The following is a 27,128-nucleotide window of genomic DNA, read 5'->3' as shown; positions in this document are numbered from 1 at the left end:
AAAGGAGGGGAGGGCTAGAGAGAGGAGGGAAAGGGGAGGGAGAGGTAAGGGAGAAGGGAACTACTGCTTAAGAAACAAGCCCCAATCGGCTGGATATTTGGAAAGTAATCCAGCCACAATTTCTGGTAATAGAACAGAAACCCAGGCTAGACACCCAAGGTCAGCAAGCACAAGATAGCAGGGATGTGACTTTCGAGTATCACCAACTGCATTTCAAAGCCACGCTGAATAGGATAATAGCTCATATTTGGCTTCTGCGGTCCCATTATGGATAAATGAGGCTTTAGGGTACAGTGGTGACATCCTGGTAAAGGGCCGTCCCAGAGGGCAATCCGGACTTCTGCTTAGTACACTCACTCTTGCAGCTTTCCTTCCTCCTAATCTGGAACTCAGGAGGCTGAGAGGAGACACGGCAAGGCTTCTTGGATGGCTCGAACAACCAGGAGCTGGGATACAGCCTTCTATGAAAAGGTTTGCTATCAAATTTGCTTTTCATTTGCTTAACACTGTGCTTTGCTTTCTTCCTGTGCTTCCTAAATGCAAATAACACCTACATGAGCAGATAGTAATCATAGAGTAGTTTGAGGTGAGGGTAATTTGCTAGTTTTTTTTTTTAACCCCAAATTCTTCAGATCCTATCAGATGTATCTTGGAGCTGTGGTTAGGCAGGCTTAATCTATAGTTAGGGCATACTTTTTATATCCTTTGTCTTCAGAAATGAAATATGCATGCTTTGGCACTGCTGTTGCTTGCATCTCCCTTTTACTTAAAAATGATGAAGGCTCTGGTTTGGTAAAGAGGAGCTTTACTGGAACTCAAGAGGTGACAAGTACAGTCACTTGCACTCATTATTTATAGTTCCTTTTAAGTGTGTCGGACCAGTACTACTAAAAAGTTGAGCTCTGCTTAGTAAGGCATAGTCTTTGGTTTTACACCCAAAAGGGAGATGTCAGGGAATATCCCGGAAAAAGAGAACACAAAGTAGACTGTCATTTCCGGCTTTGGTGTGAGTGTTATATTCTCTGCGCATTTGTTAACAAAATGCTCTTATTAAGGAAAGAGGGCAAGCAGAGATTCTTTAGCACCTAAAGTCTTTGTGAGTAAGAAATGATATTTCTCATCTGTAGCATGAAATTAAAGATGACTGTTTTGAACCAAAATTAATGTACAGAATCACGGGCGCTGTCAAATGAAAAGCATATTCCAACAAACCTAGGAACGAGTGGCAGGCCTAGGGAATAATGTCACTCTCTAGTTGCAGCTGAGTAGCAGCAGGAAGTTGAGACACAGGAATTCCTCATGACCCTTCAGTTTGGAAACACTGGGCTTCTTCCTGCTATAAATGATCAAAGAAACATCTGGCTAAATCTGGAGCCGAGCTCTAACTTCTGCCTGTCAGCTCAAGGAAACATTGACAGCCAGGGCCTAACTTGTGGCCTTCGTTGTCCAGCAGGGTGCTATTTTCCATCAGTTAGCATAAGCTTCCAACAAAGGCAGAACTTTCACTTAAGAAGGGTTCCCCAGCAGCTCCTCAGGCTTGGGAACGCTGGGGCCAGGAGGGACAGTGGGAGCTTTTCCCCCTATTCTCTGCTTTGCAGCTGCTGGGTGGCTTTTGGAGCTGGGAGTCAGGATCACAGGCCCCAGATCGAAATTATTGGCTATACAGTCACGACCATAACAAGAAGGGCAGCGCTGGTCTATCCGAGAAACATGGGGCCGAGTGTGTCTGTACTTGGAAAAGAAAGGGAATAAGTTCCTTTTTTCCTCCAGTCAATCTGAACGATTAGGTCAAAGTCCCGCCAGGTTTAGTCGAGAGGCCCACAGGCAGCAAGGAAAGCCCGGAAGTCCGGCAGGCCCCACTTCGGAGCGGTACGACTCCGGGAACCCCTGTAGGAAGTCTCCCCACATCTTCCGCCATTATGCGTCCAGACGTCGGTCACGGAGAACGGGCACGCCCTTTCTCCCGCCTCCCCGGCCCGCCGGCCCCCCGCTCATTGGGCGGGGAGAACGCCCCTCCTGCATTTGTACGTGCTCCGGGTGGAAACCGGAGCTGGAGGCGTTGGCGTTCCGGTCCGGGAAGGGCCGCGGGGGACGTGAGAAGGCCGCGCGCCCGCCGCTCCTCCCACCCCTCCCGCCTCGGCCCCGAAGGGGGCTGCACGGGCGACTTGGCGGCGATGGCTCGAGCTCGGGCGGCGACGGCGGTGGCCGGAGGCGGCGGCTCCTCCTCCTCCTCCTGGGCCCGGCGGTGATCCGAGCTGGCGGCCGCGGCCCCCCGATGAGACTGTTGGCGGGCTGGCTGTGCCTGAGCCTGGCGTCCGTGTGGCTGGCGCGGAGGATGTGGACGCTGCGGAGCCCGCTCTCCCGCTCCCTGTACGTGAACATGACGAGCGGCCCCGGCGGGCCAGCGGCGGCCGCGGGCGGCGGGAAGGACACGCACCAGGTACTGGGCCGCGACCCTGCCGAGCGGGGGCGTGGCGCTCGGCCTTCCCGCGCTCGGCCGGGCCATTGTGCGGGGCGGCGCGCGCGGGCCCCGGCCCCGGCCCCGGCCCCGGCCCCTCGCAAACTTTCCCCAGCCCGGGCGCTGGCCCCGGGGCGCCTTTTGTTCGGTGGCGCGGGCAGGGGATGGCCTCCGCCGCCCGGCTCCCCAGGCCCCGGCGCGGGCGCCCCGGAGCCCCGCATTGTTCCCAGGCCCCCGGCGGCGTCCGCACCGGGCCCGAGCAACTTCGGGGTGGGCCACCCAGCTGGCACTGGCCTGTGCAGAAAACAGCCCCAGCCATCGTCCAGACCAACCTTCCCCCCTACCAACCTCCCCCACTCCCCGAGGAACAAAACCGAATGCCGGTCTCTCTTTTTGTCTAGTCCAATCTTCGAACATACAAAGGATGATGAAGAAATTTAACCGGGCCTCGTGAACCATTCGGCTGACATTTTCCCGAAGCACTTAAAAAAAAAAAAATGTGTTTGACAGGTCTGGGCTCCCAGCCTCGGAACCCTCCTCCCCCTCTCTGTTCATGAGACGTGTCCTTTAAACTTGTGTTTAGTTAGCTGACCAGAAAGGTTGGGATGAGGAGGAAGATGATGCAAGCTTTAAAGGGAGAGGTTTTTAAAGTCTGAACTGTGCGACTGTGAATTCTGGTTGTGGTTAATGGATCGTGAGCCATGGGGCTCTACCAGTTGGTCTTTTCATTAGCTGTTTGAACCACTTAAAAAAGTATGCATGGGTCAGCTGTTGAATTAAGAGGGAGGTATTTTATGTTTGGCCCTAAGTAGTTTGCGGCTAACCTTGCTCTCACTGACTAGAAGCCTTTGAATTTACACAAACTTTGGGCTTCTAAAAGGCAGAATTTAGTACATCTTGCTTTTACAGAGAGAAGGAAGGAATTATTTCTCGTGTGTCATTTTGGACCTCACCTTTTCATGTATGAAAGTAACATTGTTTTTATTTGCTAATTACTAGGGCGTATTGCTTTATGATGTTGGGGTGGAACTCAGGTCCTGGGAACTGTTCTGCCATTGATACTCAGACCCCCTTTTCTGTTTCGGAAGAAATCCCAGATTTATATAAAAAAAAATCCCTTGTGGTGTTTTAGATGATCACTTGCATGGTATTGTTACGAGAGCATATAAACTTAGTATACAACCTTAAAATGTATAACCATATTTATCGTCATGGGTTGTTTTATGCTGGCGCAGTGTCATAGAGACAACTCTGAAGTACTATACTCTTAATTATCTAGCTATCAGAATGCCTCCTGCCCATGTGGAGCAAGGACTTGGAAATGCTGCTTTTTTAACAAGGAGTGGATGGAAAAAAAAAAAAGATTATTTTCTCTGATGAGGAATTATGGCTGGGTCTCCCAGTTGTTGGTATTTATGATAACGCTTGTGGTTACTGTAGTGGCTTGATTTAAGTGCTCATAAAAATTGTGCTTATGGGATGGCTCGGTAGTTAAAAGAATGTGCTGCTCAGTTTCCAGCACCCACATTAGACAGCTCACAGCTCTGTAACTCCAGCTCCAGCAGGGTTGGAGATCTCTGGCCTTCTTGGGTGTTTGCACATGTACACACACATACACACACAATATTTTTAAAAATCTTTTTAAAAATTGTACTTATTTCAAAAACTGAAAATTTTGTTTCTGTAGAGCCCTGGGAGAATGAAACAATGGACACTATCTTAGTATTTCCCAGTAGAGAGCATTTCTTTCTTTCTTTCTTTCTTTTTTATTTGAGACAAGGTTTCTCTGTGTTGCCTTGGCTATCCTGGAATCAATTTGTAGACCAGGCTGGCTTTGAACTCACTGCCTGTCTCTGCTTCCCAGAGTGCTGGGATTACAGGCGTGTGCCACCATGCCCAGCTTAGAGAGCATTTTCTAATTGTATACATTCATTTATTTCTGCCATGCTGAGGATCAAACCCAGGACTTGTACATACTAGGCAAGTACTGTATACCAATGAGATACATCCATTGTGTATGTGTGTGATTTTGAGACAGCGCCTTGTAGCTCTGGCTGGCCTAGTACTCCTATGTAGTCCAGGCTGGCTTTGAACTCAAAACAGTCTTAGGATTACAGGTGTTCCACCACTGTGCCTGGTTTGCTCTTCCTTTTTTGTTTGTTTGATTTTCGAGATTGGGTTTCTCTGTAGCCCTGGTTGTTCCGGAACTTCATCTGTAGACAGGACTGGCCTTGAATTCAGAGCATGCCTCTGCCCGCCCAGTGTTGAGATTAAAGGAGTATACCACCACCACCACCACCACCACCTGCCCTTAATGGCCTCAGATTCACAGTACTCCTACCCTAGCCTCCTGAGTACTGGGATTATTTTAAGTGTGCAGCACTATACCCCGCCAGACATTTTTGAGGTGAATACATTTGTGTTACGAAAATAAATGTCTGTGGGCAAAGATGAAAATAACCAGGAGGAAAGTGTGTGTGCCTAGAAGCCACTAGGAGCTAACCCAGAGTGGGAGACTGTCCTTTCTGTATTCTGGCAGAGTGCATGGTTTCTTTCTTTTATATTCCAGAATCCTGTTTTGCTGCATAACTTTGTTGCTTGTAAAGTAACTTTAATGGCTTCCCCCCTTCAAATTAATAGTTCTATAGAGGTTTTCTGGTGTTCATTTGGGTGTGTGGGTTCCATGGCCAGCCGCATCTGGTTCTTTTGGAGTTGCATGAAAGAAGAGTTATGGGCTAAACCATACTTAGCCCGGGCTTTCTTGGTAGTGTTTTATGAAGGATTTATGGTGCAGGGTTCTTTGGTTAAGAGAAAGATCTGGGGTGACGTTTACTCATTAAAAATTGCTGCTTAAGATTAGATGCAAGGCTCTGCTGGGTTTAGCTTGAGAACTACGTGCCTTGGTCTAGTGTACTACAGAACGGGTTATGCTTTACCTTGACAAGAAGCAAGGGCTTCTTTTGGAGAAGGGATATGACCAGCAGGCCAAACTGGTCTCATTGATTTGGGAAGCCTGTGAAATAAGAATAGCCTCAGTCTCTCTCTTGAGACTACATCTCTTTATTATTTATTTACTTGTTTATATTTTATGTGTATTACTGTTTTGCTTGCATGTCTGTGTGAGGGTGTTGGATCCTCTAAAACTGGAGTTACAGACAGTTGTGAGCTTCCATGTGGGTGCTGGGAATTGAACCTGAGTCCTCTCTGAAAGAGCAGCTAGTGTTCTTAACCACTGAGCCATCTCTTCAGCCCCCTAGTCTTATGTTTTTTAGTGGTTAGCAATGGAGGTGGAAAATAATATTCTGTAACCTGAGAATTTCACGTATGGAATTCAAATGTCAGAATCTTCAAATCAAGTTTTGTTGAAAGAGCCACCATGTTAGTTTAGCTATGGACTGTGGGTGTGTCCAGGGTAAGGACGTAGAGTTGATTCATCACTGACCAACAGTATTTTCTCTGGTCTGATAAAAGTAAGTATCTTAAAAAGTCTGGTTTGTTTCCCCCCACCCCATCAAGAAAAACTGCCAGCTTGGTTAATCAACAGTCACAGGATGGGAGGATGGACTCAGTGGAGAGAGTAGTAAGAACTAGATGTCACTCCTCATTGTCAGTGTCCTCAGAACGTAAAGAAAACAACAGAAGCCCTCTGGATGTAGTCCTTTTTGGTGCATTCTACCTAGTGCTTAAAGTTTAAGAACTATTACGGAGCTATTGAAACTTGAAAGGCTCCTCAAGGCCCCAGTAACTAGATTCTTGGTAATAACAGTCATCCACAGCCTCTCAATTGATAGACCGAAAGGTTGTTATAAAACCAAACCATGACGGTTTCTTTAGGTGAAAAACTTCAATTTGTTTTTCAAATATAACATTTAATATCTGGAGTTACTTAGAGGTCACTTAAAATTGCAAGTTACATGTATACCTGGTACTTACTATTTTTACCTTCTTCCATAAGCTCAGAACTGCTATGCCAGCCTCTACTGGCTGGCATAGATTGAAGGTAGAATTGGAATATATATTTCCAAATGAAAAAATACTTGAATGTCATAGCCAGCGTTGATGTGCTAAAGGACAGGTTTGAGTTTCCTGCCCCTTTATTCCTCATTCACTGTGAGAGGTTGGCAGAAGTCAGGCATGAGTTAACTGTGCTTCAGAGTGCCAGCCAGCTAGACAGACAGACTGTAATGGATTGGTGTCTCTCTGCTGTCCAGTCGGGAAGCCTTTGCAGCTGAATACTAAAGACTCTGGAGAAGGTTTCTTTCCTATCTGCTCCCCGTGCTGACGCCCTTAAACAAATGCTTGCCTCAGTTTCATAGAACACTAAGATCACCTCCTTCCCTGAACATGCCGAGGGTCATCATGTTGCCCTTTGAAAGAGCCCTAGAGGACCCTGTAACCACTACCAAAAAGAGTCTGCTGTTTGCCTCATCAGTTTTGTTAAAATCTTAGAATTATAACATACTAGTCATGGGAGAGTATTTGGAATGAGGACTGCCAGTTAACGTATTTGTTAAGTCAGAGCTAAAACAACTTGATCTAATCTGTATAAATGGTTCTCCACTATGAATACAAGGGAGCCTTTCATTGTGTGTATTGAAATGGTTACTGTAATCTTAAGTTTTTGCTGCTGAGTGCTCTACAGAAAACCTGGGGATAGAAACTGATAGAAGGACATAGGTTTATTTACAAGTTTTGGCAAGTACTAGGGAGAGTGAAATTCTTAGTCAGTCTTGTCCTTGCCAAGTGTTATAATTTATAGAAAAGATGCACCAAAAGCCAGGAAATATGCATGTGTCTTTAATTATGGGCCTAAATTACCAGAATTGAGGGCTAAGTCTTTCTCCTGATTCATGGACCAGGGTTTTTGGGGCCAGGCCTTCACTCATCATAGATATATCTTGGAGGAATTCCTAATTTCCAGGGCCCCATTACACATCTCAAGTAAAGAGATACTGACTTGTTACAGATTTCTAGAAAAATGGTGAGTAGTTTATGGATTTATTCCTGAGCTGTCTTTAGGTGCAAGAACATGGCAGACTGATTGCATTTCACTGTAGAATCTGGGAATGACAGTTTTGAGTCCTTAACTTTATAGGATATAGTTCATGAGCGTTTTCTGTTGCCTCTTTAATTGGAAAGACTGTGTTTATTCATTAAATTTATTGGTTCCCCCCCTTTTTGAGGATGTCTTGGGTGCCCAAACTGGTAGTGTAGCCTTTCCTTTTCCTTGAACTGTTTTTATTTCCAGACCAACCTGCTGTTTCTTTCTGACATATGAGCAGTTATTAGACTTTTATTGTGTACCTGTTGCCTTTGAGTAGGTTATGCTTTATATAACCCTTACCGCAGCTCTTCTTCATAGGTGCTGCCATTCCCACTTTAGATGGAAGATTGAGGCTACAAGAGACTCACAGAAGATCAGAGAATCAGTTGTTTTGAGAGTCAGGGTTTTGAGTCCAGCTTCGTTTCAGTACAAGGCCCAAGCATTCTCCATTACTTCATATAGCACCTTCTAGTAACTGTGTGTTCTCTGAAGGCTGAGTGAAAATGGGCTTGCCTTCTTAATAAGAAACTGCGTCCACTCCAGAGTACCTCTGTGGAGATGCTGAAATTAGGGTAGTGTGTATAAACTAGTTGAAGGCTTATGCTTATAGTTACACAGTGGTAGGGCCTGATGTCCTGCCATTGTCCAGTTTGACCTTGCTTTGGTAATACTCAAAGCAACAAGACAGGGGCAGAAGTCATAGGGCTTAGGGCTTGGTCCCGCCAGACTGCCACTCGCTTTAGAGGCCAGCTGCAAGTTCCAGGTCCCCAGGGTGCCGTTGCCTTTCCTCGTCTTGGCTGTATGTTCAGAGGTTCCTGCAGCCTCCCCCCTTGGGTTTTATAATTTGCTGTAATGATTCCCAGGTTCAGGCATAGTGGATTGAATCATTGGTCGTGGAGGGCCAGACTCAGTCTTTAGCATTTTTTCTGTTCTTGGGGATGTAGGATAGGGCAGAAAGTTCCAGCTTTCTAGTCATAACTTTTCCTCCTTCCTATTCTGGGAATCATCTTATTGATGAACAAAAGACATTCTCCTTAACTAAAAAAATACTTATTTATTTTTATTTTATGTGTATGAGTGTTTTGAATGCGAGTATGTTTGGGCACCATGTGCATGCATAGTTCCCAAGGAGGCCAGAAAGAGGGCATTGGCTACCTGGGAACTGGAGTTACAGAAGGTTGTGAACCTGCTTGTACGTTTGGGGAATGGAGCCCTGGTTCTCTGGAAGAGCAGTAAGTACTCTTAACTGCTGAGCCATCTCTCCAGTACCCAAAAGACATTCTTATCACCATGAAGGTTTCCCAGAAGTTTTAGGAGCTCTGTACCAGTCATATGGGGGTAAAGACCAAATATCTATTGTTTATTATGTCACACTGTGTAAAGTTAATAAACTGTGTTTTACAATTTTCAAGTTCTACTGTTGTGCTCAGTTCTGTTGTATTTGTATTTTGAAGGAAAAGACTATTCATTGTGTAGTGTATGTTTGGTAGAGAAGTTCTAAAAAGTAAATTTAGAGAAACTTAACTGTGTCCCTTAGCCTTTGACAATCAGCTGTTGTTTCATAGAAAAATTGCATTTCTTTCACTCTAAACGTGACTATTAACCAAGGTTATATAAATATTAAGAAATGTTCATGTGACTAATGAAGTTGTGTGTGTGTGTGCGTGCATATGTGTAATGTGTATTCATTCAGTATGCAGGAGCACAGTTGTTGAGGCTAGGGAGCATTGGGTGTAGTCTGTCTGTCACTCTGTCTTGAGGCTAGGGAACATTGATTGGGTCTAGTCTCTCTGTCACTCTGTCTTACTCTCCTGAGACAGACAGAGTCTTCACTGAACCACAAGCTCATGGTTCTGGCTAGGCTGCCTGGCCAGCAAGCTTCCAGAACCACTTGTTTCCACCCTCTGACATGAGGTTATACTCACACACAGACATGCCTGGCTTTTTGTGTGTGTACTTAGGGCTTCAACTTGGGCTTTTATGTTTTCACAGCAAATGCTCTTATTGAGCCATCTCTCCAGCCCACGAAGAAGTTTTGAAAGACAATATAACTTCATGTCCCATATCCTTGTTTTAGTATACTGTCAGAAACACTACCAGGCTACTGTTGCCCACCTAACTTGGCTCTTTACTATTTGTTTAGTTATTACTGTCCTTGGAATCTTGTGCAAGTAACTACAGTATTGCTAGTTACTATAGTTTTTAAAAGGTTTTTATCAAAGTTTACTTCTTAATAGGATCACATATCTTTAAAGGAGAATGATAATGAAAAGCCTTTTTAGACACTGTGGTCTCCAGCTAAGATGTTGAGTTCTATGTAGACCTGGTGCATAGCCAGGTGCACAGCCTTCCACCATGAAATTTAATAAGTATAGTTCTTGCCCAGTACACCTTTGTCTCTGCAGCCTTTGAGGAGCATTCCTTCAAAGAAGTTACCTGGCTGGAAAGTGCCACCGAGTACTGTGAGCTCTGTAGAGCTTAGCCATTCAGGCCTGGTTGCGTGGAGAGCAGTGGTACAGGGATCCACCAGCTGGGTGTGGCAGCTTGTGCACTGATTGTCTCTTGTTGGCATCCGAGCAAGGTTTGCTTATTGAGGATTCTGCAGGTTGGAGCCCAGATTACAGTCTCATTACTACTTGTTTCTTTTGGTTTTAGATTTTATTTTCCGTTCTGGAATTCAAATTTCTTGAGACCAACGAGTCTCTCCTTTAATTTAATCAGTAGCAGTCTTAGACCACAGTCAAGCCAAGATAGGACACAATAGTGGCCAAATCCAGTTCTCATATTGGTTCTCAAGCAGTGGCAGTTGGGACATTTTGTGCACTTGGTTGGGGTGGTGCTGCTAGCATCTGATATGTAAAGGTAGTCTATAATAAAGGATTATCAGGCCCACATATCAGTGCCAAGATTGAGAAATCTGGCCCATGGGAATACAGTGTCCAGACTGTATTTCTTTTTTTTTCTTCCTCAAACTTGTTCAGACCAGCTTCATTGGGGAATAGCCCTGTTTTTGTTTCTAAACAATACTGGATCGAGTGAAGCAAGAAGAGCCTTTTAAGAAAGATGCCCTTGGCATAGAGTCACATGAATGGAATCTAGAAGCAGCTGAAGGCACTCTGGAACTCCAGATTTCCTGTTTGTTGAAAAAAATAGGAGGCTTAACCCACATGGTGTGGCTCATGCCTGCAATTCTAGTGCTTGGGAGGCTGAGGTAGGATGAGCGCCTCTAGTCTGAGCTACGTGGTGAGCTCCAGACTGGCTTGTGCTAAGACCCTGTCAAAAATAAACAAGACAAGAAGTTATGTGATGTAATTGCAACATAAAGATTCACCAAGTGCCTGGTGGGTGCTCACTGTTTCTCTTCCATGTTTGCTTGTGCAAGGTAATGCGGTTTTGTCGAAAGTAGATAGCTTGAACCACTGTTGGTAAAGTTAGGGTTAAGCAAGGCCTTGTAGAAACCCTGGAGTTGGAGCAACTGAAAACTCAGTGACAGGATGTCTCTCTGGTTATCCTTGTTTACTCCACGAGTTTGTTAAAGATGGGAAATTCTACCTATTTAAACTTCCTGTGGTCTTAGCAATGATTCTTTTGGTGAACACTTTGACAAATAAATCATTTTTCTCTATCTATCAAACTAAAGCCAGCTATTGTCCCAGTCTTTCTGAATGTTTTAGTCTCTGAGCATAGATGCCAAAAAAATTGTGTATAGTCACTGTTGAGCTGGTATATATGTTGCCAAGGAGACACATGGGATGTATGTGACAGGGTTAGGACAGGGAACTCTAAGCTACTCTGGAAGTTTGTGGAGACTGAGGAAATGCTTAAGCTGGGCTGCACTAACCTGGAGGGGAGCATAGTAGACAGAACAAATGGCATGTGAAATAGCTATGGGAAAGGGGCCCTCAGAAGAGAGTATAGAACACTGACAAAATGTGAGCCCAGTGTGGTAGTACACGCTGTGAGGTGAGCTTGTGGACAAGAAAGGACAATAATCTTGTAAGGCCTTGGAAACCATGGTGAGCACTTTGACGGTTATTGTTGTTATATGTTATTAAAGTTTACAGTCTAAGAGGTTTGCTAAGTCATATATGTTTTCAGAGAGGTTAATTTCTGTAGGATCAAACTGCCCGCTGGTGTGTTTGCTATAAAAACAGTGTGGGTGTATATGTGTGCATGTTTGTGAATATGGGTGGCACTCAGAATAATCTTAGATATCATTCCTCAGGAGCTGTCCAGTCTGTCCTCTTTTTGATGGTCTTTCAGTGGCCTGGAACTTGCCAGATAGGCATGGCAAGGGCTGGCTGGCCAGCAAGCCCTAGGACTTTATCTGTCTCCACCTTCCCAGCACAGTAGTCTAAAGTTAACACCTGGCTTCTTTCTTTACATGGTTCTGGGCATTGAACTAAGGTCCCCATGTTTGCAAGGCAAGTACCTTACTAACAGAGGTATCTCCACAGTCCCGATAAAAAGTTCAGAATGATTAACTTGATAGTTTCTAATACTTTTCAGAGTGTTCCACCATCACTAATATCTAATTTTGGAAAAAAAATTATTGCCCCAAAAAGAAACCTATGTTCATTAGAAGCCACCCCCTACTATCTTTTTGCCCAAACGCCAGGCCACAAAAATCTACTTTATTTCTTTGGATTTCCATATCATAGATGTTTGTTATAAGCAGAATAATTATAGTGTGCCCTCTTGTGACTGGCTTATTTTAGTTTAGAATGTTGTCAAGGCTTGTCATCTGGGGCATGAGCCCAGACTTTTTCTTTCTATAGTTGAATATTATTTTCATGTATGCATCCACTACGCTTTTTTAACACATCAGTTGATGGACAGTTGAATTGTTTCTGCTTTTTAATAATGATGATTAATGCTGTTGTGGACTTGAGGCTTGTATCACATAACTTATCAGGAAGAACATGGAAACTTTCAAAGAGAAGAAAGAGCTTTATTCCTTTTTTGTTCTGTAGCAAATTCCATTCACTAATAACTTCTATCACTGTTCTGTTTCTGTGAAGAGATACTATGTCCAAGGCAACTATTAGAGAGAAAATATTTAATTGAAGGCTTGTTTAGAGTTTCAGAGGCTAGTCCATTATCATGGCAGGGAGCATGGTGACAGGCAGGCACATGAGCAGTTGAGAGCTACATCCTGATCTGCAGGCTGAGAGAGGGACTCTGGGTTTGGCACGAGCCTTTGACACCTCAAAGCCACCAGTGACTCACTTTCTTTAACAAGGCCACACCCATTGCAGCAAGGCTACACCTTCTGATCTTTCTAATCCTTTAAAATAGTGCCACTCCCTGGTGACTAAGCATTTAAATAGATAGCCTATGGGTGCCATTTTTACTCAGACACCATAAAAACTTACGTGGCAGTAAAGGTTCAATCACATGTATTATTATTTATGAACGGAGAAATATGCTATTAAAATTTTAGGGCTTTTTTTTTTTTCTTGGTGCTTGAAAGCAATAGTAGCAATTAATGATGCCACTTGCTTACTTTTGGAAGTCAGAAACCATTATTCTTGTTATTTTTGGTATCTATTTACAAATGTATACCAAGAAATTCTTAGCTTCTGGTTTTCAGTTGGATGACTTCTTGCCCACATTAATAGAGTGCTCCTGATTGCCTCTTAGCAGGGTACTGGGTTTCAACTTAATTAGACATTTCAGAGTAAAAAAATAACTAAAAGTCAGAGTAACTCAGAGTTCAGAGTTCAGAATGTGCACAAGGTCACAAGTACAATAAAAATGGTTTATGAGCTGTACTGGAGCATAGCTTTGGGCTCAGTAAGTTTTAAGGATTAGTAAATGATTAAGCAAGAACATTTCCAGACCAACAAGAGAAGTATAGGCAGTGAATTTAAGCCATTTTATAGCTTGTCACTGTAGGGTAGAGACAACAAGGAGCTTTAGGTGAAGTCCAGGCAGTTTTGGTAATAGTTGTTAAATAGTAAGTTAGTACAAAGTAGTCAATAATGAGAAAGGTTTGATTTATTCAGTTTGGAAATATAGGGTGTGTAAAGGATGAATCGTTGGCATTTAATGCAACCTTTTGCATGTTTTTTTCTGGTTTACAGTTGGTTTCTTTTAATGTTAGTGTCAAGAAGACTGATTGCACTCAGCATTTAGTAAGCATAGGATGACAGTGAAATTGTTCCAGTAATTGTGCAGAAAGTTATGGGACACTTACTGCTGGTAAATGGTCGATTTTTTAGGGTTAAACAAGTCACTTTTAGCAAGTAGACACCTTACTTGGAAATATTAGTATTTTCCTAACCATGCATTAAAAGTGTTTCCACTGTGTTTAATGGGCTTGTTGGTCAATCAGACTATGTTAGAGGAATCACTGTGTTTTCACAGGTGTCTCATTATTTTGTTTAATCCTGCATTTTGTTTTTGTTTTACCTGCATTATTTTGTTTAATCCTCAGTACCCAAGATAAATACTTGTGGCATCACACTCGTCTGCTAAGGGACGAGAGTCTGAGCCCTCATGAGCTCTCACTCGTCTGAGCTCACATAGGAGTTACAGAGCCAGGACTTGCTTGTGGGTCTGACACTGAACCCACTTTCCCGCTACACTAATTATAGAGAGCTGGGAAGTGTTGCTAGCTAGCTAAATAAATAAATAAATAAATAAATAAATAAATAAATAAATAAATAATAAATGAATTTTGTGCATATGAGTGTTTTGCTTGCATGTATGTATCATATGTATGCAGTGCCCTTGGAGGTCAGAGGACGGCACTGGATCTCCTAAAACTGGAGTTTTTAAGGACCTCCTAAAACAGATGGTTATGAGCTGCCTTGTGGGTGCTGGGGATCTGAATCTAGGTCCTTTGCAAGGTCAGCCAGTGCTCTTACCCACTGAGCCACGTGTCTAGCCCTGGAAGGTTAACTTTATCTGTAGTTGTGGAATTTTGTTTAAAAATATGTCCTGGCTAGAGTCTATCTCTGAGTGGGTTATCACTTGGTCTTCCCTCTGACTGCAGAGTGAACTCAGGTAGCTGCTCAGCTTTCTTGAGAGCTGCTGGGGGGCTTATTGCAAAAGCATATCCCAGGATGTTCAAAGGTCTCTTTTCCTTACACCCCTGAAGAAGACAGGCAGCCTGATCTGCTTTCCTGAGTACTAATTAATTCTTGCCCACTCTGCTGCTGATTTGGTTGTCTGCCTTGAGGCAGTCATTGTATTAAGTGATGCTTCATTTAAACATAGTGATGCTAGCTCTGTGATGCTGAGTCAGTGGCAGCCAAGGAAGGTCTTCTGACTTGATTGGAGTGGCTGAAGCCTTGGGTCAGGGATCTAAGACCTGGTTGGTCATCTGCCACCTGCTGTGCTGCATGATCTGAACCTCCCTGCCCCCACCCTTTCTACCCACCTAGAGGGCTAGTCAATGAGAATGAAGTGAGATGTCATGCCTGAAGAAGAATTTTATACTTCATGGGTTGTGTGGGCAGAAACTATGATTGGCCTCAGAGTCTTGAGATTATATTCGAAGATATTAGATTAGATTTTAGGCTTATGCTTTTTGTTGTTAGATTTATTAGTATTACATCAACTGTGTTTAATCTTTTTTTTTTTTTTCTTTCCTAGTGGTATGTGTGCAACAGAGAGAAATTATGTGAATCACTTCAGTCTCTCTTTGTTCAGAGTTATCTTGATCAAGGAACACAGATCTTCTTGAACAACAGCATTGAGAAATCTGGCTGGCTATTTATCCAACTGTATCATTCTTTTGTATCATCTGTTTTTAGCCTGTTTATGTCTAGAACATCTATCAACGGGTAAGTAAATATTAGAATCTTCATTCCTTTTATTCTTAGGCTTAAAAAAGGAAAGAGGAAAGATACCTTGTACATACTACCTTAGCTACAACACTTCTGCTTGTCAAAATCCTTGTCAAAGCCCACTGTTGGAGCTTTTGTGTACTTAGACTTTTAAATTCATTGTAACTTTGCAAGTAGCTTTATTAGCCTGTTTTTCTGTGTGTGTGGGGAGACTTCATTTAATTCATTTCCCGTTCTGAAGTACACGAAACCAAGAGATGGTGTTAAAAGGTAGGTTATGAGTTGGTTGGTTCTGAGAGTCTGTTTTTTGTTGTTTTGTCTGTTGAGACAGGGTCTCACTATATAGACCAGGCTGGCCTCTAACTCACAGAGATCCACCTGCCTCTTCCCCCAAGTGCTGGGGTTGAAAGAGTACACCACTACACCCAGCTGAGGGCTTTTGTCCCCTCTTGGTTTTTTAGGACAGGGTTTCCCTGTGTGGTTTTAGCTGGCCTCTAACTCACAGAGATCCACCAACCTCTGCCTTCCGAGTGCTGGGATTAAAGCTGTGTACCACCACTGCAAGCAAAGGTTTGCATTTCTAATAAATGTCTGGCAGCAGGCTGTGAACTGTGGGCTTTGGTAGAGCAAAGACTTGAGACCAAACCCTCAAGTGGAGGCCCTTATGCTGAAGGGTCTTTGCCTTAAGCCCACATCCCACTGGCAGGGTTTTTACAGGTATCTGATTATTTAGCTCAACAGGTAGGCAATGGCTTGTTTGAAGGATCTGACACTTGTCCTTAACATAATGTTGAGGCTCACCAGGAAGTTTGTAACCTTAGTGTAGCATTCTCTAACCCCAGAGTGGTTCCTTCATATATACCTGCAGAAAAGATGTTGCAAATATTATTTGTCACTTATTTGAATTTTTAAACGTGTCCAAGGCCCTAGAATGGAGAAAGCCAAATTTTAGCAAGTAATCATGATGCTTAACAGGCCTCCTTGAACCCTTTTCTTCTTTTCCCTTGAGGTTTGGATCAAGTCTTTGCTGTCTGGATCCCCAGTCTATCATTTGGCCCTTAAGTATGTTTTCAGGCACCACAAGCCATCCCTGAGGTTTTCTTACTTGATTTTCACCCTTGTTTATATGAGCTTGGCTTATGTTTGCTTCAGCAAACACTTGTTATTTTGTGTTGGGAGTTGAATTTATACTACCTAGTCTGATGTTTTATTCCTAAAATTGGTTGTATTGAAATTCTGTCCTATGCTAGTCTTCCTTTGGAAATCAGGTGCATCATCATTGCAGAGAGATTCTTCCTCTTGAGTGATAAAAAGTGGGAGTCTTTTACTAAAAGTGCCTACTTTCTGTACTTTATATGATTCTGTCAGTTTCAAACTAAATTACTTTTCCTTTACCTGTTGGAACCCAGTTAAAATTCCTTGCTCTAGAATTTGGTAGTTTGATCAAAGGGGCAATATAATTAGTAAATACTGATCACTTCCTTTATCTGTAACTCTTATGCCTTCACCTTTTTATTTTAATGAAACCTTGATATGTTGCCCAGATTGGTTTCCAACTCCTGTTCTCCTAAGCTCAATGATACAGCTCTCAAATACTGTCTGCCTTGTTCATTCCGTGTGTGTGTTTGTATGCACATGCACATTTACACACAGGTGCCATGTGCCAGGTCATACCAGCTGAAGGCAGTGGACAAGTTGTGGGAATTGGTTTTCTCTTCCCATGTGGCCCTGGACATTGAATTTATGTAGTCAGGTTGGGCATCTTTGCCTGTTGAGCCATCTCACTGCCCCCTTCTCCCCTACTAAACGTCCTTCTTGCCCTGTCTCCTATTCTCAACTCAGAACTCAATTTTGAACCCACTGGTATTTTCTGTTATGTAGTGGTACTGTCTACAATAGAAATAACTACATGGTTATGGTGAAACGTTCTTGAGCCAGGATACTCACTGAATTTCTTTATGGTAGAAAGAAGGCCAAGTAAAGTGTTGTTTGGTATTGTTTTTGCTTTGTGTCTCTGGCTGTTCCTGAATTTGTGGCAGTCCTCCTGCCTCTATCTTCTAATTGCTGGGATAACAAGCATGTGCCACCACTCCCAATTTAAAAATATTTCTTTCTTTTTTGTTTTTAATTGATGGTACTGGGGATTTTTACTGCGTGATAGAATTGAGACAAGGACTCTTTCTACCATTAAGCTATATCACTGGAGTGATTTAATAGCTGTTTTTGTTTATTTTATAAGAAGACACACTTCCTCTGTAGACTTGGGTCTAGAGAGACTTGATGATTATGAAGGACCAGAGACGATGGAGAACATTCTGTCTCTGTAGTATGTTTTCCAGAAGCCTTGACGTCATACTAGTATAGCGTCTCCACACACATTTCGGTAATTCTGTTGTGTGAGTTAAACATTGGAAGCTTAGCTTCTCAGGTCTGACTGATCCTCTTGAAGGTGGAGTTGGTTCTGGCTAACTTACTGGGCTGTGGATTTTGACTCTTTTGACACTTTTTTTTTTTTTTTTTTTTTAATGGAGCCTCCATTCATTGCTCATGTTCTCTGCAGATAAGGTAGTATTCCCCCCACCCCTTGTTTGTTTGTTTCTTTTAAATGTAGACTTTGGTGAGTTAACTTTGTGAGCTCTGACCTCAGATGGTCCCATAGCCCTAGAATTTTGTAATGTCATGTCAGGGTTCTCTACATCCCAAGGATATGGCTTGGGAAACATGTTTTATAGCTAGGAAAGTTTTAGGCAAAACATTTTGTCATTTATTTTGGTTCTGTGGCATGAAGTCAGCATCAGGCTGTCTGGGTCCCTTCTGCTTGACTGGATCCTGCATGGATTCTGTGCATTCATTCCAGCAAGTACAGTTCCTTTCTCACATGTGCTTGTTTTTCCACTAGCAGTGAATTAATTATGTGGATTAGTTATGTCTCTTATGAGATATGGCTTTCTTTGGTTAAAAAGTTGTGGTTCTCAGCAACATGCTTAGCTGTCTCTTGGGTCTTCTTGGCTCCTACTCCCAGTCTTTTAGCATTGTGTGGGGCACAAGGTTTACTATAAATATATTATTACATTTTGTTAAACTCTCTTATGGTCTTAATGGCAAAAGATGAGAAGGAATTTATTACGTCAGCTCCATTACTTTATTACTGTTCTTGAAGCTGGTCCTGCTGCAAGCATGGTGTTGCAGGCATCTTGATAGTCATTGAACGGTAAGCCTCTTTTACTTTCTGATTATTTCCAAGAAGTGACAGAATGGTGCAGATTTCCCTGCCTCTTGTACCAGTGGTGTTTAGTCTGTCTTTCAGGGTCTAAAAAGGACTTAGCTCAGAAGCTGCTTTGGGTTGCAGAGAAAATCTTAAAAGTGGGCTGCCAGCAGCTGCAGCCTCTTAGCCTCACTGCAGTGATAATAGCTCCTTGGATTTTGTACTGTTTGAGTTTCACTTCACTTAAAGAAAAGGTTGTTTTGCTTCATGGGGAGTTTCTGCCCCAGACAAAACTAGAATTTGGGAGCAAGAAGGGAGTGTGCTTCTTTGAGGCTGGCTTGGGCTGCACCTGCTTTTCTGAGGAGGAATTCCTCTAGTCTCCAGCCTTGTTTTATTTTTTCAGTCAGTATTATCAGTTTGAAGTTTTTTTGTTTTTTGTTTTTTTTACCTTTAATAAATTATAGGTCTTAGCTAACTGTAAAACAAACCAACCTGAGTATGGACCTACTTCTTTAATGACAGTTGGCTGATCTCACCAGGCTTGCTCTTTTCCTCTTTTAAAACATTTTAAGTGTATTTTTAGGGTACCTTAAAACTCTTTCATATAAAGCTATTTTTTCCTATTACCCATTGTTGAGTCCATCTTTCTAAAAGGCCTGTTTGATTCTTCCTAGTACTATGGTCTGACTCTTTTAGCCTGGGATTTCTTTCATCTTTTCTTCCTATTCTGACTTTGGTTCTCACTTCCATTGTTTAATTTCTTTTTCTCTTCCCCTTCCCTTCCCTCTTACCATCCCCGTGCATTTTGGAGTATCATTTGCAACTAAAAAGAAATATCTTTTCATGATATTTTAGTGAATTTGCTTCTTAGCCACAAAATATAAACTACTTTAATCATATAATGTCAGAAATTTTTGGTGCTGTTTTCTTTGTGTGTATGTAGAAGTTATTAATATTTGTAGATTTCAACTTTTGTTCTTTTTTTTCCCCAGGTTGCTAGGAAGAGGCTCCATGTTTGTGTTTTCACCAGATCAGTTTCAGAGACTGCTTAAAATTAATCCAGACTGGAAAACCCATAGACTTCTTGATTTAGGTGCTGGAGATGGAGAAGTCACAAAAATCATGAGCCCTCATTTTGAAGAAATTTATGCCACTGAGCTTTCTGAAACGATGATCTGGCAGCTCCAGAAGAAGAAATACAGGTACCAGTTCTAGGGGTGTGCTGGGAGTGCTGGGCACTTGGTCTTAGATGGATTTCTTCTTGAAAGTGTGTGCATGTGTGCTTTACCTACTTTTTTCCCCCTGGCTCTGGGGATTGAATGCAGGGCCTTGTGCTTGCTCGGCAAGCATCTACCTCTGCCGTGTCCTAGTGATAAGAATCAGGAACAGTTTTCCATGGTTAAGAATTAAACACAAATCACTGGGAAACCAGAGAAAGGGAATTTTCCATGGCAGCATTTTTCTGAAGCAGGGGACTTGGTAGCACAGGGAACATATCATGAGTGAGAGACAGCTTGGAGCAGGCAGTCAGTTATGAGGGCATGACCTCTTGGTGGGACCTAGCATGTACAGATGCTTTGTATGCTTTTTTTTTTAATTGGCAAAATTTATTTAACCTAAGATGTACCATTTCAGTAATTTCTAAGTCTATAATTAGGTAGAGGTACATTTGTATCATCCATCCTCACAGCATTTTCATCTTCCCTAAGGACACTCTGAAATAATCATCCTTCATTCTTCCTTCTTTCCAGCCTATTCTACCATTCTACTTCGTATGAGTTCGACTACTCTGTGTACCTTGTAGGACTTGTAGGAATCATAGGAGGGCTCATGAAAGCCCTTTGCCTGGCTTATTTCATTAAGCATACTGTTCTTGGTGGTTCACCTATGTTGTAGCTTTACATTTCCTTAGTGTTGAATAACACTACTGTACAAAGTAGTGTGCACACTACTGTACTCTCTCTGTTATGGATGTTTGGGTTGCTTCTGACATTTGTGTTAGTTTTTGATTTTTGAGAGTCTCTCTGGGTAGTTTGGGCTGTACTGGAAGTCGTTCTGTGGACTTGATAGACCGAATCGATAGAGACCTGCCTGCCTCTGCCTCCCGGGTGTGGGATTAAAGGTGTGCACTGATTTGGCTTAGTTACTTTTCATTGCTGTGCTAAGACATTGTAACCAAGGCAGTTTGTACAAAAAAGTTTATTGGGCTTTAAGAGAGTCTGTGACCATCATGGTGGGGAGCATAGTGACAGGCAGAGATGACTTTGGAGGAGTAGATGAGAGTTTACGTGTTCAGACAACAACCATAAAGCAGAGAGAGAAATAACAGGAATGGCATGATTTTTTGAGAAACCTCAAATCCTACCCCCAGTGATAATTCTTTAAACAAGACCTCCTAGCCCTTCCCAAATAGTTCTACCAATTGCGGATGAAGTATCCAAATACATGAACCTATCAGGGGCCATTCTCATTGAAACCACCACAGCCATGCCAAATGAGTAATATAAATGCCCCTGCTCTTACTTCTGGGTATATGCCTAAAGGTGGAATTGCAAGATTACATGTTAAGGCTGAGTTTTTTGGTTTGTTTGTTTTAGGTATATTTTATATGTATAATGTTTTGCCTACATGTATGTCTGTATACCATGTGCATGCCTGATGCCCACAGAGGCCAGAAAAGGGTGTTGGGATCACCTATAACTAGAGTCACAGATGACTGTGAGCCAGCATATAGGCACTTGGAATCAAATCAAAGTCTTCTATAAAAGCACCAAGTGCTCCAAACTGCTGTGCCATCTCTCTAGTCCCCTAAATCTATGTGTAATTTTTTAAAGAATTTACTGAACCTTTTTCATAGCACCTATATTATTTACATCCTCACTAACCAATTTGTTTACATCCTTGACAGTAAGTAGTTGGATCCCACTCCTTCCGCAAACAGCTGTCACTAATGGTGGCTGTAAAGTGTTAAGACCTTTGGGAGACTTAGGAAGAGTATTTATTAGGATGAAGTTTGTGGGTTCAGAGACTTTGGAAGAAAATGTAAAAGGCTTCTCTCTCTGTATTGGCTGCTTACACAATGTGGAGGTAGAATCTGCCTTTACGATATTTTGGAAGCTTTGGACAGAGAATTATGTCCTTACTGACTTTCCTGTCTACATGTCTTTACTTAGACTAACCTTAGTTATAGCATCTTTGCAGCTTTGGTGGAGCAGGAGCAGATTGAACATTTGGAAAACATGGAGCGTTTTAGACTAGCGAAGGAACAGACCAGAGGTGGTGGTGGAAAGAAAGATTGCTGTAAATATTTGATGAGACTTTAAATAGAAGGAAGAGGTAAGTGTAGTCTCTGCTGTGTTCAGGTACAGCTGGATTCTAGAAGTGGAGTTATGGCTAGGAACATCAACCCTTCTCATAGCAGTGTTAAATAACTGTTTGGGATGTTGTATTTGAAGGACCTTACATAGAAGGAAGTTTGACAGCGTAGCCTACCTTGGTTTCATCCTCAGATTGTGGTGCTGGTGGACCTACATGGTAATAATTAAAATACATTACCCTTCCAATTAGAAGCTAGTTCATAACAGAATGTGAGTACATAGGCCTTTGTTATAATGACAGCTTAAGTCCTGGTGGATTTCAAATCTGTCCCTGTATCTCTCTACTTAATTAAAACACAACCAGGGCCAGTGAGTTGGCTCAATAAGGTGCTTGCCACAAAGTATGGCGCTCAAGTTTGATCCCTGATACCCACATGGTGGGAGGAGAGAACTGACTCTGCAGATTGTCTTCTGACTCCCACACATGTGCAGTGGTATAAACATAAATGTAATAAAAACTAAAAACAACGCTTAAAGTGGTCTGGGAGGGAGAATAATAGCCTCTTCATTTACTTTTCTTAATGAAAAGATACTAGAGAATGGATATACAGGTGGTCATTCATGCTTAGCTAGGTACTCTGGCAGAGCTTCTTCAAGTAATAACTGTCAGGGTTTCCTTCACCCTAAGTGGAGAGGGCCAGGATCCTTCACCTGAGTAACATGCTGGGAGGGGCTCCAAGTTCTAATTTCTGTGTTACTTATGAACTTGGTCAAGCCACTTCTTTCATTTTTGTCATAAAAGGAAAAGTTCCAGCCACTCCTTAGGATTCCTGGGTAGAATGGAATTGAGTTTACAGACAGAACTTTAAAAGATGAAGTGAGGCTCAGACTGACTGCTGTCTACACAAGTTTAACTGTCCCAACATTAAAACTCCTTTAAGTTTTGGTTTGAAGAGTGTATTTCTGTTTTGTAAAATTCCTAACACAGAAACTGCTTACCTGCAGCTGATTTTGAGGTGGATTAAGTGAGAGGTTATCGTAGTGAAACATGCTGCTTCCTGTCTGGCTTCTCTTCCATTGCAGACCTAAGATTACTGTTTTGTTTAATCAAATGTGTAATTTGTAATTTTAAATTGTTTGGCCAAAGCATTATACAAATATTTCTTTCATAGTTTATTTCATTGTCTTATGATAGAGCTGATGACATTTTGTCCTGAGAGCAGGGTCTGCTCAGTAGACTGTGTTCTGAAGCGCTGCTTTAATGAATTGAATCCAGCTTCAGATATGTTATACCGTAATCTCGCAATGGCAAAGCGCTTCTGAAGCTCTAAGGTTATATCTGTCTCAGGAGGTATTTGCTGCAGACAAACACCTGTATAGCAAAGGAGCTGTCTACTTCCTTGGTTTGTTATAAGCTTGTTTGGCCTAGGCTTCAATTTTAAAAATACAGTTTGAAAAGAAGAGATACCTGAATGATACTCAGAGACATTGCAAAATACCAACCAGGCATGGTAGACCAAACCTGTAATCTCAGTGTTCGGAGGCAGTAGCAGGAGTCTGAGGCCAAATTAAAGAAAAGAAAAGAAAGAAATGCTATAAGGTCATGGACTGGGGATCTAGCTTAGTACGGTATTTGGCATGCAAGCATGTGGTGCCCCAGTACCCATGTGAGAAAGTTAAGTGCAGTGGCATGAACTTACAATCCTAGCACTGGGGAGACGAATGCAGGAGAATCCACGGGGCCCTGCATAGCCTGATTTTTGAGTTCCGGAGTAATAAAAGACCCTGTCTCAAAGAAAGAAAGAAAGTGGGTGGCATCTGAGGAATAATACCCAAGATTGACTTCTGGCTCCACAATTGTCAGTTTTTCCTTAGCTGCCCTTTGTATAATTGCAAGTGTAAATTATAGGTGCATATTTTAACAAAGTTACAGCCTTGGCATCTTAGTTTTTTTGCTTGATATGTTTTCAAGACAAGAGTCTCACTTTGTAGCTTTGGCTGTCCTGAAACTCTGTAGACCAGGCTGGCCTCAAATGCACAGAGACCCACTTGTCTCTCCCTCCCAAGGGCTGGGATTGAGGGATGCACCCCTAATCTCTGCTCATCTTAGGTTTTTTTTTTATAATTTATTTATTTTCATTTTGTGTGCATTGGTGTTTTGCCTGCATATATATCTATGTGAGGGTGTCAGATCTTGGAGTTACAGATAGTTGTGAACTGCCATGTGGATGTTGGGAATTGAATCCAGGTCCTCTGGAAGAGCAGTCAGTGTCTTCACTGCTGAGCCACCTCTCCAGCCCCCTATCTTAGTTATTTTTAATACTATCTGTAAATGGGAGAAATATTAACCAAGTTCTTTTTTATTTTTTCAGAGTGCTTGGTATAAATGAATGGCAAAATACAGGGTTCCAGTATGATGTCATCAGCTGCTTAAATCTACTGGATCGCTGTGATCAGCCCCTGACATTGTTAAAAGATATCAGAAGTGTCTTGGAGCCCACGCAAGGCAGGGTCATCCTTGCCTTGGTTTTGCCCTTTCATCCCTATGTGGAAAACGGTAAGTGTGGGCAGGCCAGCTCTTTTCAGAATGACTGTCTATGGTATTTGTGATTTTATGTTAAGAACAACTAAGCATAGTCTATTGTTTCTTAGTTACCTGGAATTTGAAATAATACAGTTGGCCATGTGTAGTATCACCTTGATTTATGCTTATTTTAATACCGATTTTATAGCCCTCTGTACTCCCTGGCATTGTAATAATTCATACTCACCTGGGTCAGTGCATCTGTATCTGTGTTCTCTAGCTTTCAGTGGAGCTTGAACAGGAGTGGCTTGTAAACCAAGTCAAGCAATAAAATTGTATCTTTTAATCTGCAAGTAGATATTTGCTAAATGTCATGGCTATTTTGTTTTATATTTTATAATTCTTGTCCCAGACTCTAAAAATGATGAATGTTTTCTTTTGAATATAAACAGGTTTTTTTTATTATTTTTAGAATTGCCAGCGTGTGTGTTTGTGTGTGTGAGTACAGCATCTGCAGAGGCTAGAAGATGTCATCAGATCCTCTGGGACTGGAGCCCTGCTTGGGTGCTGGGAGCTGAACTTGGGTCCATGCTCTTAACCCTGAAGCCATTTATCTCACAGTCATTCATGCTGTAAGCTGCTGTGGTCATCTTGAAGATTATGGCTTTAATTCTCTTCTGTATTTTGATAAATTAATGTATATTAATATAAAACTACTTGTTATACATGTTAATATTTTAAAAATCTTCAATCTTTTTTTTTCCCTGAGACAGCTTTATGTAGCCTAGGCTGACCTCAAACTTACTATGAAACCAGAGATGATCCTGAATTTTTGATCCTCCTGCCTCCACCTCTCCAGTGCTAAGATTTATGTGGTGGTGAAAATTGAGCCTCAGCTTCCTGATGGCTGGCAAACATTACCAATTAAACTAATCTGTAGCCCTCAGTTTTCTAATTTTAATGCTCAGATTGGACATTTTCTCAGCTCTCCAGTACTTGTAGACATTTTAAAAGAATTCCTTAGTATTTTGCAAGTGTTAGAGTCACTAAATATTGTGGAGATTCATATTTTAATGAATAATGCTCCTGTTTCTTGTGATTGTGGACTACTGTGGATTTATGGTACTGTGTATGTACATGCTTCTTAAATCTGTTCTTGTCCTTATTTTTCACCTATGGTCATGGTCCTTTCTTCTTTCCTTCCTTTTTTTCCCCTTGTTTGTTTGATTGTTTGTTTTGGAGGAACCTTCCTGCAGCATTAGCTGGTTGGAAGGAAACTCATGATCCTTTTGTTTTAGCTTCCCACGTGCTGGGGTTATAGTAGTAGGTCACCATGACAGGGTCCTCTCTTTGTGTTCAATGCTTGTCTGTACATTTACTAAATAATAAAGGTTTTTGGCATTGGTGTGGAAAATAAGAAATCTCCCTACTGCCTCTCTCTTTCCTTTTGTGTGTGTGAGTGTGTGTGTGTGTGTGTGTGTGTGTGTGTGTGTGTGTGTGTGTGTGTAGGCAGAGAAGATTGACGTCAGTCTCTTGCTTTTCATCTTTACTTTTTGAGACAGGGTTTCACTGAACTTGGAACTTAACTGCTTTATGGCTGGATGTTCGGGCAGCAAGCCCCAGTTGGCTGCCTGTTTCCTCCACTGACATTACAGTTCCATGCTGCCACCCCCATCTCTTCTGTGGGTTCCAGGGGTCTGAACTCAGGACTCAGGCTGGCATAGCAAGCATGTTACCCATGGAGCCATCGCCCCATCACTGAGCCATCTTCCCAATTTCTTTCTATTTATCAATTAACTAATTAATTAATTTTGAGGCAGGGTTTTATGAACTTGCAGTGTAAGAGAAGGATCAGGATGCCTTTAACTCTTGATCCTTCTCTCCTTCTGCCTCTCAAGAAGTGGGTTACAGGTGCTTCCTGCCATGCCAGGCTTGAAGATGGAAAACTGTAGACATGGGAGGGCAGAGAGAAAATGGATGGAATAAATGTCCTCTTTTCAGTTTTACTTCTGTATATAACATTCCTATTGTTGAGTGGCTTTTCATCCTGCTTTAAATGTGAGCGCCATGTATCATATATATATATATCACTGTATGTTACACAGTGAAAAGACCCAGTAAGTGTCCTCTGATCTGACCTTGCTGCAGTGCCATGCTCTGTGATTAAGCCTTGGCTCCATCTCTGCATTGTACTCACTAGTCATTGCGTTGTAAGGATCTGGCTTCCTGTGTCCCGTTGGGCAACCACATGATAGAACTTTTAATGCTGCTTCCTGGCATAGCAGGAGGTGGAAAAGCAGGAGGAAGAAACATCAATGTAACCACAAATTTCATTTCCTTGTGTTTCTGACGAGAAAAATTGAAAGGAAGGCAAGCTAACAAGAGCAGTCTTCACTTAGGACCAAGAACAAGCTCCTTGATTGTGGGTGTCCAGAGCTGCCTGTGGACTCTGAGGAGTGGCCTGTGACACATTACACACTTGACACAAAGCCTTGTTGCTAGGGGTGACCTTTATTGACCTGTAACTTCTGCAGATTGTCTGGCAGACCCCGTTGCTGCTGTTTCTGCTTCCTTTCTTCAAGTCTCTAATTAGATCCTGATGATTTCTATGGGAACTGTGAGGACTGGAGACGTCAAGGCGCAGAGTGCACTTAGTCTGCTTAGCCCAATTAATTTTTTAACAGAAAAGCAATTATAGGTGAAATGATTACTCTTGGATTTTTTTCGGGGGGGGGGTGTGCTGTCAGTGTCACGCATTTAACTACAATTTTGTTTAGACTAACT

At 42.3% G+C, this 27,128-nt stretch overlaps 1 protein-coding gene across 3 annotated transcripts in view; it reads left to right on the top strand.

Annotated features, from left to right (window-relative positions):
* Nucleotides 1-2,039: 2,039 nt before the first annotated feature.
* Mettl9 (methyltransferase 9, His-X-His N1-histidine) overlaps nucleotides 2,040-27,128 on the top strand; it is a 40,264-nt gene continuing 15,175 nt past the window's right edge. For 2 of the 3 annotated variants that reach the window (XM_055627524.1, XM_055627523.1), the window contains exons 1-4: nucleotides 2,042-2,440; nucleotides 15,105-15,295; nucleotides 19,496-19,705; nucleotides 24,193-24,377. In XM_055627524.1, coding sequence (XP_055483499.1) covers nucleotides 2,276-2,440; nucleotides 15,105-15,295; nucleotides 19,496-19,705; nucleotides 24,193-24,377 — 751 coding nt within the window. In that variant the 5' untranslated portion in view covers nucleotides 2,042-2,275. Of the gene's footprint in view, nucleotides 2,441-15,104; nucleotides 15,296-19,495; nucleotides 19,706-24,192; nucleotides 24,378-24,816; nucleotides 25,017-27,128 lie in introns of those variants that run through there. The other variant, XM_055627525.1, reaches the window with a different exon arrangement.

The sequence above is a fragment of the Psammomys obesus genome, unplaced genomic scaffold, assembly GCF_907164565.1.
Source record: "Psammomys obesus unplaced genomic scaffold, mPsaObe1.curated_primary_1811, whole genome shotgun sequence".
NCBI classification, from domain to species: domain Eukaryota; kingdom Metazoa; phylum Chordata; class Mammalia; order Rodentia; family Muridae; genus Psammomys; species Psammomys obesus.
Note: the sequence above shows the minus strand (reverse complement) of the source record. Positions and strands in the feature narration are given on the sequence as shown.